The sequence below is a fragment of the Glossina fuscipes genome, unplaced genomic scaffold (genome assembly GCF_014805625.2).
Source record: "Glossina fuscipes isolate IAEA_lab_2018 unplaced genomic scaffold, Yale_Gfus_2 222, whole genome shotgun sequence".
Classification (NCBI taxonomy): Eukaryota; Metazoa; Arthropoda; class Insecta; order Diptera; family Glossinidae; genus Glossina; species Glossina fuscipes.
In genome coordinates this window covers 740,955-757,009 of record NW_023998565.1, presented here as the reverse complement: position 1 = coordinate 757,009, position 16,055 = coordinate 740,955, and the positions used below count along the sequence as shown (strand labels likewise).

At 33.4% G+C, this 16,055-nt stretch overlaps 1 protein-coding gene across 1 annotated transcript in view; it reads left to right on the top strand.

The window, feature by feature from the left end:
- The first annotated feature begins 5,322 nt into the window (after positions 1-5,322).
- Positions 5,323-16,055, top strand: part of LOC119642325 (dual oxidase) — a 37,238-nt gene continuing 26,505 nt past the window's right edge. The window contains exons 1-2 of the mRNA XM_038041446.1: positions 5,323-5,369; positions 6,533-6,876. Coding sequence (XP_037897374.1) covers positions 6,741-6,876 — 136 coding nt within the window. The 5' untranslated portion in view covers positions 5,323-5,369; positions 6,533-6,740. The remainder of the gene's footprint in view (positions 5,370-6,532; positions 6,877-16,055) is intronic.

The window sequence follows — 16,055 nt, the reverse complement described above, 5'->3', positions numbered from 1 at the left end:
TATTTTGTGGTACGCATAATTTGCGTCTCAGAGTTGGCACTCCTCGAACACCGTGGAAAAGAAAGCTTCCGGTTTCTTACAAAACCCTGGTCAACCCTTGGATAGATAGCTTGACTTCATATGGATCGACCTATCTCCCGGACGACAAGGACAAAAAATTTTTGTTGGTGAGATTAGAAAAGGATCTGGCGATTCGAGACAGCTTTTCTAAGTTCCAGTTTAGCTTTATGAAAAGATGACCCAATGAGAATGCAAAACGGTAGTACACGTTAGACACCAAAAACACCATTTTCATAACAGAAACTTACTGGATTACACAGGTGATGATATTAAAGAAGACGCCATTATAGCAGGGGCGCCAAGAGGCTTCATCGTAGTCCCTTCCCGGGAAACCTCATGTAAGACGGCCTCCTCAAAATGGGGCTTTCAAGCGGAGGTAGATTGGTAGGAGCAAGCGTTAGATTAAGCCGAACAGTTAGATAGCCGTATAAATCCAAATTAAAACTTGCTGCGGAGAAAAGTGAAGCCATACTAGCGACGGATAGGAAGATAAACCAAGTGCCAAAAATAAAGGTTGCAGTATCGAATTTAGATATTATGAAATTAAATAGGAAATTAACTTTTACGGAGCATATTATCAAGGTATGAATAAACCACTGGCAACTACATACCCCCTTTGTAAAATGATGCCAAACTTGAACGTACCAAAACAAGCCAAAAAAAGCTCTTATGTAGTGGAGGCTATGCCCAGCAGCAATTTCCGTGGAAAAAGTACTGCAACATAACCTTCTGCTACGAAAGCTTGAAGCAGTTCAAAGAATGTGCATAATGAGAATCTTATCAGCCTGCTGCACAGTTTCAACGTCAGCAACGGCAGTTCTAACAGGAATGTTACCCATTGAGCTACTGCGTAAGGAGCAGCTATATATCCGCAAAACGAAAAAGGAAACGAAAATAGCTGAAGAAGCTAATGCAGACGTCCGCGAAATTAAAACAGCTATGCGACAGAGTATTTTAACGGAATTGCAACAACGTCGAGAGACCGGCACGAAAGGAATGTAGACCTACACCGTCATCCCAAACCTTGAAGAATGGGTAGGCCAAAAATACGGAGAAGTCAATCTTTTGTTTTCGTCTGTGCGCTTCCATTATGTCCAAGAAAAAGGAAACAACAAAAAGACCGACGGACTTGTCTTAATAAAGAGCTTCATTACGAAAAGACTGTTCATGTACTTGGTTAGAGCCATGTGACTTTCATATTTTTGCTCATTGTAGACGAATCCATGAAAGAATGTTCTAACTAAGCTTCTTTTTCAATAGAGATATAAACAGTGATATCAACCGTCATGAGACGAACTTAGCTCAATGGACTACGCCATGCAATCTGCGCTTTGAATTTCTCGCAAATATCTGAACGGTCAAGAAAACATTATAGCTTATTTTTCTTAATCCTATATTATATTTTCATAACCATCACAGAAGAATGAACACGTATACACTTTATCAAACCACTTGCAACATCCAGAAAGAAATTTCAGAGACGCAATAAAGTAAATATATTCTTGGTAAGAATCAAATTCTGGGAGAATATAGGTGTGTTCGTTTGCCCATTTGTTCGTCTACCCAAATATCGAATGTCGAATATCTGTGGTAAAAATTCTTCTAAGCGCCATGACACTAACGGCTTTAAAATTTGCTGAAACATTGGGTGTTCTTGCGCGCAGGTTTTACGTTTTAAATGGCCCAAATTTGTGAATGATCAGTGCAACTTAAGAATACCTTTACTTTATGGATTTTTTGGTACCATTGCTCATTAATTACAATAGCCATATGAAACAAATTTTCACGTATATTCTGCAAAAATCGATCAATTCAGCCACATTCATCCAATGTTGTAGACTATGGAAATTTAATTTCTCCTTTTTTTTAACGTTTCTTAGGATTAAGGTGGGCGACATAAAAGATACGATCACAGCCGTGTATTGTTTCCTTACTTGTTTATCTTCTGCTTTTTATCTTGGAAAGAAACACGTTTCATCCGCGTTTTATACTCCTCGTTATACTTAACTTTTATTAACTTATTTTAATAAAACTTCCATGCCGAAGCTCTGAATTGATTACTTTTGATGAGTAAACACTGCCGGCAAGGTATTAGCTCAGTTATTATCACAAGACATATGCATTCAAGAAAAATTCTTTATATACTCGACGTTCGAATCATCTAGGTCACGACTGTCCTGAAGTTACAAATTCAAAAATAAATGTGCTAATAATTCGAAGTAGTACGAATCTGAAATTTGATACGGATATGTGGCAGAGTTTCAATGACTCTCACTATTTTTCTATTATCAGTTTCTCTTTTCTAGTACTATACTATGGTAATATTGGCTTTTCTTGCTCGAAAAAAAAATAAACGCTTGTTAAACGCTTGTTGTCGAAACATAAAAATGTATTTTACTAATGTGTACTAATAGGGAGTACATATTAATATATAAAAAAAGAAAAAACAAATAAAACATTATTTCAGTAGACAAGAAATCTAAATAACCTCAACAACTCATAAAACATAGCGTTTTTTTCATATAAGGGAGGGTACGAAGAAAAAAACAGCATATTATTCAAAATTAATGTTTCGTGGGGTTTCCTTTTTGCTTAATAATCTCATTTAAATGTTGTGACATATCTTGTTTAATTTTTTTTGTATAAGAAATAGGCATCTTACTTCATTCTTCTTGTAGTCTACTTCTCAGTTTCTTTTCCTATAATACTATATTTATACCTGTTGCTGAGAGACTGACCAAAATTTTTAGCAATTGTAACTGCGTATTTTCGGAAGAATGAAAACTAACTTGCTTACTTTTTCTCCCTCTTTTACAAAATTTGTCTGTTGAGAGACGGGGCGGATATTAACACTGCCATCGAACAATGTTTATTTATAAACTAAATTAATAGTCACCGTAACCGTCGTTTGTCATTAATTCATAAGTTCTTAATGCAAAAAAAAAAAAAATATTGTGCACATTGCTGCTGGTAATTTCTTTGGATACTCATCCGTTTCGGTATCTTCTTCATTGGAAACTAATTTTCTATGCTAACCCTTAAGGACCTTCTTTTTGTTCGCACCTCTAATGGAAGCATTATCATCTATATCTGGGTAAAAAGTGTCTTTAGTGTTGAATAAATTCGTTTTATTCATACATTTATCGTATGTATTGATCCTTAGTTACATTAGCCTGAAGGGATGTTATGTAAATTTCGATTTACGGCAACATCTTACGCGATTTGCAATTATGGCAGCACCACTCTTCTTTTTCTTATTTCTCAATTCGAAGTTCAAATGCATTGCAACAAGTTCTAATTCTGGCTCGCTCATTCACATCTCCTTTAATTTGCCAGAATTCGAAGATAAATTGCTTACTTCTCCTAGGTAAGTCGAGCATTTTATATTTAATTCAAACTTTTTTGTATCAAGCCTTTTGATTACTTTAGAAATCTTGAACAACTAATGAGGAGGATCTTGTGGAACAAACCATCGAACAAAATTCGAAAATCATAAATAACATTATCGAATGCTGTTTAAAATGTATTCCTTAAGTTTTACTCAACATTCTTGTCAGAGAACAAACGCTGCAAACTGTACGTATGATGACTCAACTCGTTTGAATGTATTTGAACTTCGAATTTGGTATCTTGAGAGAGTAACTAAATGTGCGAACTTCGAATTTGATAACTTGAGAGAGTAATTAAATGAGCGACCACCATTGCTTATCTCCAAGTTTAGAAAGTTATTATTGTTATTATTATCAATTATAAATTTAGCCAGAGAATCAATTCTAAGACTACAGTCTTAAAGCACTAGCATCTAAGGCTTTCGGCTTTATTAAAAACTCTACCGAACTTGAGATTTGAACCCACGACCATTGAGTTGCTAGTCGAGACTCTTGCCTACTCGGGCACTCAGGCGGATAGAGAAAGTTATAGCTCCGATTATAAGCAAACTTTTAATTTTGCTATATACAAATAAAATATTTTTTTATTTTCACTGACTTGATTTTCACATCAATGCGTACTGGATAGAACCTAAAAAATTTGACTCCTAGATTTGCACCTAATGTGGTTATGTGTACTTTGGCAAAACAAATCGAACACATACACAAAATTAATTTAAATAAAAAACCATCCAAAAGAATTTCCGAAGGGCAAACTTACGTCTTTTCTTACTTATGCTTCTTCTGGGCAAAAATGTTTCAAATGCTGTTAAAGGAACTTTCATATAGTATGAAATACAATGTAAGAGAGAGATGTATATTCATCGCGTATGCACAGAACAAAAAAATTAAATGACTTGAGATACGAACTTGCCTTATGTGATTGTTGGTATAATAATTGAAAGCTTACTACAGAAAAAACTTATACTCTTCATTAGCATGGGAAAATTAACGACAATATAGGAAGTGATGCCGAAGTAGTTGCTTTGGGTATAGTGTCAATTATTTATTAAACTCCGGCTGAGTCAGGCCTATTAATTCCACCTTCTTCGTATCTACGAGTTGCAACTAAATTAATCAATAGTAACGAAAATCTTTCATTATTTATTACAATCTCACTAACAGCTCTTCCATATCATCTAAAATTTCTCTGAGAAGCCGAAAAACTCTCTCCACAATATTGAGACCATAAAATATTTTTACGATGGTTCAACAACGTTAAACGGGCCACAGTTCATACGTACTACACAGTAAAACTAAAGTCGAAGTTGACCATAGATTACTAAGATATCTTCATGTGTATAATACTTAGACTGCAGCGTTCTTTTCTATCAGTTCTTCGAATGACGTAAACGAGATATATATCGTCATCAATTGCGAACGCATCTTTGTAACAATGGCCACGAAGAAGGCAGCAAGATATGTAATGATATCATAATTAATAAGAGTAGGAAAAAGGTTGGAAACAAATTCAAGAAATAACATTTATGTTTTATCTACATTCCTGGCCAGTTATAATTTTTGGTATAATTGCATACTTTCAATTACAAGTTTGTCATTCCAAGAAAAGTTTGAGAATCACTTTTAACAAAAAAATGCTTAGTACCGGTTTTAACAGGTATCAAGAAACTCTGATATGGTTGTTGTTGGATTATAAATTCAATCTTAGCTGGAGCAGAATGGTTGTAAGGAAAGAGAAGAGCTTGAAGCAAACATAAAACTCAATTAGACGTTCAGTAGTTAATGAACCATCGACGGTTTTGGTTGAGTTTTGGTAGGTGAATAATCGGTAAAGAGAGCTGTGGGTGTGTACTAACGGAAAGCGGATCTTTTTAAAATAATTCGATAGACCGAAATTGTGTTCTTAGAAGAGCGAACAAAGTAAGCGTTCAAAACAAAAAAGTAAATCCGTTCTAGAAAGTGACTTAATCAAATTTTAGTTTCCTTCAACCAAAGTGTTACTTACGTTTTGGGGAAGTAATTTATAAAATGAATAAATAGCAAAAAATAAAAACTAAATTTGTACGTCAAACACGACGCTTTCTCGCTCGTTGGTCTTCTCTTAGCCTTTTTTATCCGCTATCATTTCCTCTTTAAGAGGTTTCTATCAATATAAACATATTTACGGGCTTTTACATTACACCAAAACAAAACAAAAAAAAAAAAAAAAAAATGAAAAGAATTGGTTTATGGCTGGAGAAAAAAATATTTAAATTTAAAAATGTATCTTAAACTATTCACAAATTATCTGACGTGATCTGTTTTTATCGTCTCTTCTTCATTTACGAAACGAAAAGGAAAAAATAAGTTAGGAAAAGATGAAGAAGAAAAGAAAAAGTCATTGTCTAATTGTGGTATTATACTTTATAAATTTGATTTTGTTAATTGTGGTTATACAAGAGGCATTATATAAGACCAGTTGCACAATATGTGTCTAGATTATCATGGCAAACATTTGTGTTAAATTTCAAATCAGCATTCTACAAGTTGAAACCCATTCACGAGAACAACTTAGAGTTACTCGTAAATGTTTAATATAATAAATCGATTGCCACAGCGACGGAAAAATTTTTTTATTGTAATAATATCACATAATATCCGGTGTTTTTCAATAATTCAGCGTCAGCGTATTGTAGACTTGATATCGGAGATTTTAAATGTTTGATTAGTTTAATTATTTTGTTTAAAGAGAGTTGCTGCCTTATGTCCTAGAACGTATAGAATTTTTTTTTGCGCTCCCAACCGATCTGCTTACAAGGTAAGCATAGTGAAAGCATAGCGCAACCTAATACGATTTTATTTCGCAAAATACTTCAAGTTATTTTGTGCATGCGCAAATAACAATTAATGAAATGAATTAATGTTATTAGTCAGTTGGTCGGCATTCGACTTATTATCATTTATAATAAATGAATCGCTTTTGCGACTTGCGCAGATATCAAAGTCAAGAAAGCTACCGCTGCCCAAAATGAAAAAAGTTCTACATGATTTTGGAATATGATTATCAAGGCGTTCTTTTAAATCAATGAATTTTAAAATTATAGAACGGACGACAGTGCAAAATCACAAAAACATTATAACCCTAATATACCGAAATCACAAAAATAGAAATAAAAATAAAACAAATTAAAATTTTACTTATGCGGCCGCTAGTGTGTTAATAATTATTTCATTTGAATTATCTATCAACTGATTACCCTTGTATATTACGCAACGGAATAAATTTCCTCACATCTGGGGATATCAGGAACAATGTCTCAAGCGTCGTTACAATCACTCATCAGACAATGGATACACTCTATTCCAGGGCTTCATAAAACGATCCAACAAATACAGTTTATATTTGTTTTCGTTCTACTTATCTTCTGTTTAAAAGTCAGTGGTTACGGTAAGTAGGAATTTGTGTGTATTTAAATCAAAACAAAAAAATATGTGTTCGTCCAACCAAAGTTACAATATAAAGACACGGGAGTAAGTACACGTATTTTACACATGTACACTCGAACCTGTTTTGTGCTATTGTGCGATCCCTATCCACCGTGTAACAAAAATACTTTGTGGTGTTTGTAATCTGCTTCAAGTGATCGGTATTCAAACCTCTCTTCAAGACGAACATAAATAACTTTCTTACTTGTTTAATTATTTTATTTTATCCATGATGTTTTGATTTATCTTTAAATTTATGTTGACTTTATCTTAATTTTGTTTTTTTTTTAAATTCTTTTGTTTAAAATAATTTGAAGATACTCTACAGATAGTTTTATGAAATTTTAACTTACTTCAACTTATACCGTTGGCCTTTTTTATGGAAATAGTCAGTGTCACAAAGACTGAAATGGAGTAATAGAATAGAAGTTTCTATAATTCAATTTATTAAAAGTTTTGGCCGTAAGGAAAACATTTTATATCTTTTTACACACATTTTCCAATTTTTCCAACGCAAAACTTATGAAGTTAATAATTTACTGAAGAATTTTTTTTATAAGTCTAAAACATAATAAAAACTTGAAATGAAAAAACATTGTTTACTCTCTCAAGAGAATGTATCAAAAAAAAAAAAAATTAAAACGTTATAGCAAAACCGATTACTGTCAGAGTATACGTTATATGTTACGACATCGTTCGATACCATTCTTTTCATTTACTTCCGTCATAAGGGGTAGAAAATGATCTTTTATGGTCATATATCTTAAGCCTATTTTAACGAAAAACCCCTACAAGGGGAAGGATACAAAAAAAGACTAATGTATTCCATACTTTGTCAAAGTTTGAACCGATTTTCATCGTAAAATATTAATAAAATTTTGTCGACATATAAAGGCTTAATATTATGGAGAAAGAACGTGGCAACAAGTGTTCTATAATTAATTCCATATCATCCAAATTTTACGTATTCACTTTACGAGCGAAAATATTATTTTTCAGTGGTTTTTAGCGAGAAGTATCCAAAGGTAAAAGGTAAATAGAAGAAAAATATAAAAGACAAGTACTTGTAAAAACCACTCGATTTAATCTATTTAATAGCGTTGTTTCGAATTCGTAAAATTCGGAAAATTGCGACTGTAAGTTGAGTCCAAAAATACCAAGACGGGTATCAAAGAAACAGTCACGCTACAACCTATTTAAAAAATGATTCTCAAGCAATGGTATAATCGGTCACTTTCCTTATAGACTGTTATTTTGAAAAAACTTTGATATGTTTCCTATTGTTCCAAAAAAACACAAAGAAAAAGCAAGATTTTAGTAAATTAAAGAAGTGAACAAAATTTAGATGGGGTGGGATAATTTTTTGAACCCATTCCCTCGGAAATCTTTTTGCAAAAATAAACTTCAATGATTCAATCCAAGATACAAATTTTAGCATTTTATAGTGGAGATTGGTCTAGTCAATTCGTATACAAATTTACTGCGTTAAATTTGGGCCACTTTTTAACTCATCCTCCATGCAAGCTTTCTCATGAGAAATGCGCTTTGATATAGTAATAATTTAGGTTATTATGTTCGTGCTATCCGCCGAGTGGCCGAAGGCGAGGAATCTTGACTAGCAACACAATGGTCGTGGGTTCGAGTCTCAAGTGTGTTACAGTTTTTAATAAAAAGCCGATAGCCTTAGATGCTAGTGCTTTAAGAGTTTAATCTTAGAATTTATTTCTCTGATGAAATTAATAATAATAATAATAATAAGTTCCTGCTATACACATACATTGAGGTGTTTGGCAGAAGAAGAAGAGGCTAGCACCATTACATTACGAAATCAACGAATTTTTTACGAGAACATTTAACGTTACCTTTTACATGTTATACAACATTAGGGAGATATACCAAGAAAATTCACTAGCGACACGCCCGCAAATGTTGCAGACCCATATGCCCGAACTTTTTTAAAAACAGATCGTCTTTTCGACTTAGGTCACCCTTTCGATATCGAACTGGCTGTGCAAATACCATTGCCGTTTCTGAAGTAAAGCCAGGAAATATTTCAATATTACGATTTTTTTTGTTTTTTTTTTATTTAATTTTATATAAATTTTCAAACTTTTTCTAATTTTTAAACTTTTTAACAATTTTTTTAAATTTTTTTTCCGCAATTTTTAGCTTTGTCAAACTTTTTTTTGCACCTGTGAAATGGTTTTGATTTCTCGCTAAAAGCGATCTTTTTCTTTACACAGTTTATAAAAAAAGTACTATGTGCGGTGAATGGACAGAGCACAGAGTTGCTTTTAATAAGTAAAACAAAAAATTAAATAAATAAGAGAAATGGTGAATAAAAGATCTCTCTCATCTGATATATGTGACGAAGTAGTGAAAAAATCGTAACAGCTGGATATATAATGTAACAAACAATAATGAAGAACGTGAGAGAATTAAGGAAAAAAATGAAGAGTTGCAATGTCACATTGATGAAACTAGTTGCAAAAAAAAGCCAGCCACACCACAATGCCAAATGCCATCTATTTAACAATCTTTACTTTTTGTAAACATCATATCAAATGCCGCTGAAATACGAAAATCATTCATCGAAGTTTTTACTAAAATCATCCGATTATCATAAACAATTTTCCCATGTCTATGCCCATCATTTGGCTGAGATATCTGGGCTACTGGCCAAACGAGCCAGTAAGCATTGGGGACAAAGAATACCGTTAAAAAAGTTGTCTGTTCTACGAGACGATTTTGAAGAAGAATTTGTTGTCATTGGAACAATTTGTAAACATCAGGCTCATAAACCTCGTATTCTTAAAGACATTTTTGAATAAAGTCAGTTGACTCCAGAACCTCCTCGAACAACATAATGCCGATCCAGAAGATAAAGTAATATTAGAAGATGAGTTGCAACGCATACGTTTGTTTGGCAAGATTACGGCGGAGGAAATTGGAACTGGGATGATATAGATTAGCGTCTGCGATATTATTCTCCTGCGTATTCAAAAACATGCTATTCTTTCTAGAAGAAAACAATGAATTAGAACTCAAAGTCTCCGTATTTGTTAACATCCACCTGTTGCATTGAACAAACGACTATGAATTTGGTCACGTCTGAAAGTAATTCAAAAATAGTTTGGTCACATCTGAGAGTCAGCGTCTAAATTTGGTCACATCTGAGAGTAAGCGTCTGAATTTTTTTACAATTGAGAATAATTCAAAAAGTCAGTCTGTATTTATTTACAATTGAGAATAATTCAAAGAGTTTAATTTGTAAAGTCAGTTACCTCCTCCTATTGTTCGTTGTTTTTTATAATTTTATTAAAATTCAATTATAATTTCCTGCATGTTTATCTGACCGTTGTTGTTCTTATTGGAATTAGTTTTTTTGTGTGCAATTTTTCGACCTTTCTGCCTTTTCCTTTTCGCTTCTTAATTTCAAGGTTTTCAATATTTCATTTCAAGGATAGTGTTACAATATGAAAATGTTTGCATACTATGCGCAAAACATATATTTCCATTAAATAAATGTAACTAAATGTTACGAACGGTTCGTAAAATTCTTGTATCATCGCTAAAAATGTTTGCGCTTTGATGGATATTATAGAAGAAGGTGGACGTTTTGATGTGCAAGATCTTTTTTATTGTGAAAGTGGTCCACAGAAAACATTGTCGCTCATAAAGGAGAGTAAATTGTTGGTATTGATATCCGACTTGGAGCAGTTACAATCAACGCACAGGATTGAAAAGGTTGTTTATTCCTTAGGCGATATAAGCGGGAAAGAAAGTGGTAGTAGGCAGATGTCGCGATGATATAGAAGAAGCAAATCGCTTATTTGGCAAATCAACCAAAGAGTTCGATTATACTAAGTCGCTGGATGTTTGGAAAATACGACGGATTTTACGCATGATGAAACCTACATTAAATATCATGAAGATGGTACAAAACAATCATTTGCATAAATTGTATAACAGAAAAGTATAGTTCGATATTGGTCAACAATTTAATATTTGAGATATCTATCACTGATACTTGCCACACGTATGTGCTTGCGCCTCGTTGGGATAAAATTAACGAAGTGATCTAAAACAAAGAAAGCAAAACCCGAATTTAACCTAAAACTTCGCATATAGTAAATAATAGTAAAAGCCGAGATAACAGCATTGTATTATTAAGTAATTAATTTCTATAGGTTTACTTTACCCTATTTGAGTCTTAACTTCGCATATTAATTCGCTTCTTCCCAATATTGTCGACCTTTAAGAGGTACCTGGCCAAGACTGGTGCTGGTGTTAATGCTGTTAACGTTTTAGTTTTGCGATAACTTTGCGCATCCCATTTGGGTGGATACTAAACGTACAGCGCAGATGTGGTAATAGGGCCAGTAATTTTCTAACGATTGATCCAATGTCTTTACAGACTTGATGGCCCAGGCGATAGTTTATCATCATCGGCGTCTGGTATTTGTGATTTAGCGCTGGTCCTGAAAGAACAATCTTTCTTGAGAATCAAGATGTTATTACGCAGAATTTTGTAAAAACTCTTCTAAGGTAATCTATGACATGGCTGAGATGGTAGTGTCTATTGACCCGTAACAAGTGTCGTCACGTTTAGCTCCGTCGATTCTGATTTCTCGATTGGAGTAACAATGGTAGAGGCATCGCAAAAGGACTCAACATGGATATTAGTAACCACAGCAAAGTAACGAAACTTAGTGTTTTGCCTAACTATTTACTAGAGAGCTTACTTAGTTATTGTGGCTCGGTTTTGCCTATAGCATAACTTGGTTTTCAACCTCAACCAATCTTTAAGAGTTGATTGCAAAAGTATTTAGAGCTTAGTTGAACGTTACGGGTGTTATCTAGTGCTTTTTCGAAAATGTTTGACATAGTCTACCATAACGTTTCACTTCTAAAACGGTAGAGACTTGGATTTTCTGGCACCAACGTGATAGCAATACTACCTATCGGAACGTACGCGAAAACTATTGTTTAACATACATCATTCAAGGGTGGTTAAGGTTTCATCTTGGGTGTCACAGGATGGTCGCCATGGCCCACTTCTGCTTACGTTATTTTTAAACGATTTTCTTACACGTGTCAAGAAATCAAAGGGCTCAATGTTTGCGGACGATATGAAAATCTTTCTTTGATCTGTCACTGGATTGTATACATGTTAAGAAGGGTACTGTTTTAGGGATGCACCGCTAACATCTTCATTACTCCGGGATATGATTTGATACAGATTCAACTTAAGCTGATTTTTATATATTCGTATGATTTAATGAAGTCATTTACAGCTTATTACGTGTTTCCCCATGCTGGTAACATACATATCCCTTTTCTCTGCTTGCTAAACTATTTCTATGTAACTCTGCAATCTGTACAATTCTTTGCATTATATACAGGGTGTGAAATTATATTTAAATATAACTCGTCCAAACTTGCTATTTAGTCGCTGCTTATTTTTTTTTTAAGATCTGTAGGAACATACCTATCACTTTACCCCTTTATTGTACTCTGATGTACAGTTTGGCTCTAAGTTACCCTTGTAGCGGCTAATAATTTTTATGTTCTGATGAATAAATATGTAGATAAATAGAAAGATTTAAGTCTAGAATCAAAAATTGCTCCAAGACAAGACGTAGCATCCACAAAATCGATGGGATTTTCACTTATTCTCATACGTAGGTATGAAGAAAGAAAATATCATATGCATAGACAAAAAATTTACAATCGTCGTTAAAACGAGTTAGTAAAGTCATTCACAAATGAATGGAACCGTAAGCTACCCTTGCGCTACGCTAAATAAAGCAACAAAAAAAAAGATTGACAAAGAAAGAAATTGGTTAGACATAGTGGATCACATGTGCAATTGATTTGTTGATTTAACATTGCTAGCTACAAAGTATACTGATCAGGTAGAATGAATGGAGAAAATTACATCGTTACATACACAGACATATTAAATTCTGTCGGCCTTAAAACTAATGCATTGTATAAGGAACAATGTTGGTTTTATTTACCTTAATGTTTGAACTACCGAGTCAATATATTTTCTTTATTGGATTGTACGAACGCGTTTTAAGAGTTGTAATCCTCATTTAGAATTGCACATAAGCTACGAAATGGATTATACAGAAGATAAATAGTAAGGCAGTGTGCTAAGCACAAAGGAACGTATTGCCTAAGTATCTTAGATGAAACATTGAAAGAAACCAGGGCGGAAATAACACCATTCACTAATTTAACCATAAATAACATGCCCAACATTTCACTACCTTTTCACCATATTTTCATCCCTGAAAAGGATGTCAAGGATGGTTAATTCGCTAAAGCACGATACATTGTGCAGAACGAAGTTATTAATTACATGCTAGGCTTGTAGGCAGCAAGCTAATCCTCGACATAATAATTTCTTACGTTTCTTTAGAATGCATGCATGCGTAGCGCTTAACGTATTCAAAGAATGGCAGATTTTTACGTCATCTTCAAACATTAGAACTTTACAATTCTGAATACAACTAGGGAGATTGTTTACATATAAAGAGAAGAAATAGGCCCAAAATGGCTCCACTGAAGAACGCCAGATAACTCAGGAATTGGACCAGGAACGCAAGTTTAAAAAAGCACCCTTTGAGAACGATTCTTAAAATAACTTCGCAATCATGGAACAATGTTATCAGCACAGCTAAGATATTTTAAGTGGAAGATCAATGGATTATGATCTAACTTCTCAAATGTGTCTCAAAGGTCAATGTAAATGACGTCATTCTGGTTGTACCCCTCGAACACTTTGAAGGTATCACCAGCAAGTACCGACAAGTTAATAAGTTTGGATCTTCCTTTCGTAACACCATGCAAGAACGGAGAAATTGTCAACGCAATCTACGATGTAAGTTGCTTAGTAACAAAAGCTACAAAAAGCTTTGGCAATGCACTAAACTCGGCAAATCCTCTGTAATTCTTTATAACATTCCTTGAGCCATTCCTATAAATTGCAATAACACTGAATACACTTCTCACTTTAAGTTAAAGAGAATTGTTATGGCTACAGGCAAACAACATGGTAGCACAGTTAGACATCCATATGTTTGGCCTTCGTTTTCTTTACTAAAACAAGCATAGTCACGCATAAATCCTTCTTTCTTATATTTTTAAGTTTCAATAAAAATATAACCCTTACGATTTGTCAATACTGCTTCTTGCGCTTCATTATAATTGCATTAATTCTTTTTACTACCTGAAATTTTGGAAGCACAGAAATGGTTTTGCGTACATTCTTCATCTTAATCTCCATAATCTGTTCAAACTTGACAAAATATTTGTATTAATCGTTCAATAATTTGAAAATTTGCCATTTATTATTCCCGAATTCTGAATTTGTGGAAAATGATCATTATACCTTGTGTTTTCATTTACATACACAGCACAAACTAAAAATCAGAGTGCAAAATTATTATAAAGAAACAGTAATTCGATAAATAACTTGTAACGGGCTATCTCTGTATGCCTTCAAACGTGTGTCCAAATATTGACTACCGACTTTATTAATTTAGAGGCATTTTAAAGTGCCATTTGAAGAGAGTCGGAGGCTATAGAGACAGATGTCCATGTCATTGCTGAGCTAAATAGTTCGGAAGATATGAGGGGTTTTAAATTTTGGTCTCATGGACACTCAACAGACGGTTACATATGCGTGCTACACCTTTGCAGGAATAAACCAACTTACCGAACGGGGAGATCATAATCCCTGCGCCGTTTCTGTAACCTACCCTACCTTTGATCACCTTCGGCCCTGGGAGACCCCGAAGTTGGGTTCGATAAACTTTCTACTCTGCTTTCATCTCATAAAAAACTAAAACTATAATAGCATTCTTATGTATTAAACAACGTATGTATGTAATTGTAGGTATATAGTTGATAGTCACTTTACATGGCTACAAGACATGTTTATATAAAAGTGCGTGAGACAATATATTTAACCATTACGCTATACGCTTAATTTTGAATAAGCCTAGAGATTAATGTTAGCGTCTATTTATTGTTCCCTATGTTTTATATTTTCAGCACGTTTTCTTCTTAATACCTTAACTTTCTCTATATCGAATTAATTGCGATTTTTTTTATTTTTTTTTTAACGCTTTTATAAAAAGGGGTAAGAAAAGTAATTAATTGTTTCATTAACGCTTTGGTATTTTTCCGAAAAATTCTGATGGACTTTTTTCAATCTATTTCCATGCAAATCGTAATTTTTTTGCTAGATTTACTTGTACAAAGTGAAATTTTTTTTTAGATCTTCTACAGTTATTTGGTGCGATCTTTTTATAAAGTTTTTATTGTTTAATGGTAAAAAAAATTTTTTAGGGACATTAACAACTTAAAATTCAGAAAAGTTAATACAATTACATAACCGCTTTTCGCTGAAACTGCGTTTTTTTTTTCCATCGATCGCTTAACCTCTCCAGAAAATGGCCAACCGCTTCTTATTCCGCTTCCCTCATCGCTATCTTCTCTTTTTCTTCCACCTAAAACCACCACAAAATGCTTTCCAAAGTCAACCATTTATTTAACGAGTGAGATTAGCAATCCAACTCATGTAATGCCGTATCTGTAACAAATGTTACAAAATGCAACAATACACCAAACTCTTTACTTAAAAAAAAAAAAAAACCATATGATTTATCAATTCCCGTGCCGTAAGTCTCGCAAGAAGTCGACAAAATTTAAATCCCACACCGAAAATAAGGAATTTTTATGTTTTAGAGCAACCAACTTTCAGAATTAACACAACATGAAAAATTCATAGGAAGAATTTTCTCCAAATTTAAAGGGCATGATTGAACCTACTAGACGAGCGTAGAAATGAAAAAGGTAAAAATAAGCGAATATATAGAATTTAAATTAATGTTGACTTTATTTTCAGTCTTTAAATCATTGGAAAAATCAACTGAGATGCAGAGTATGTTTGCATTGACCATTTTTTTACACTCATTTTTAAGTTTTTAAAGTGAACTTTTCGAAATGTTTGTATCTTTTTAAAAGAAGTTGCTGAAATATTTTTGTGTTTTTAAACCAAGTCTTTGAAAAGCGTTTTTATATACCTTATACCATGTGTATACAATTTGTTCTAATTGTTTCTTC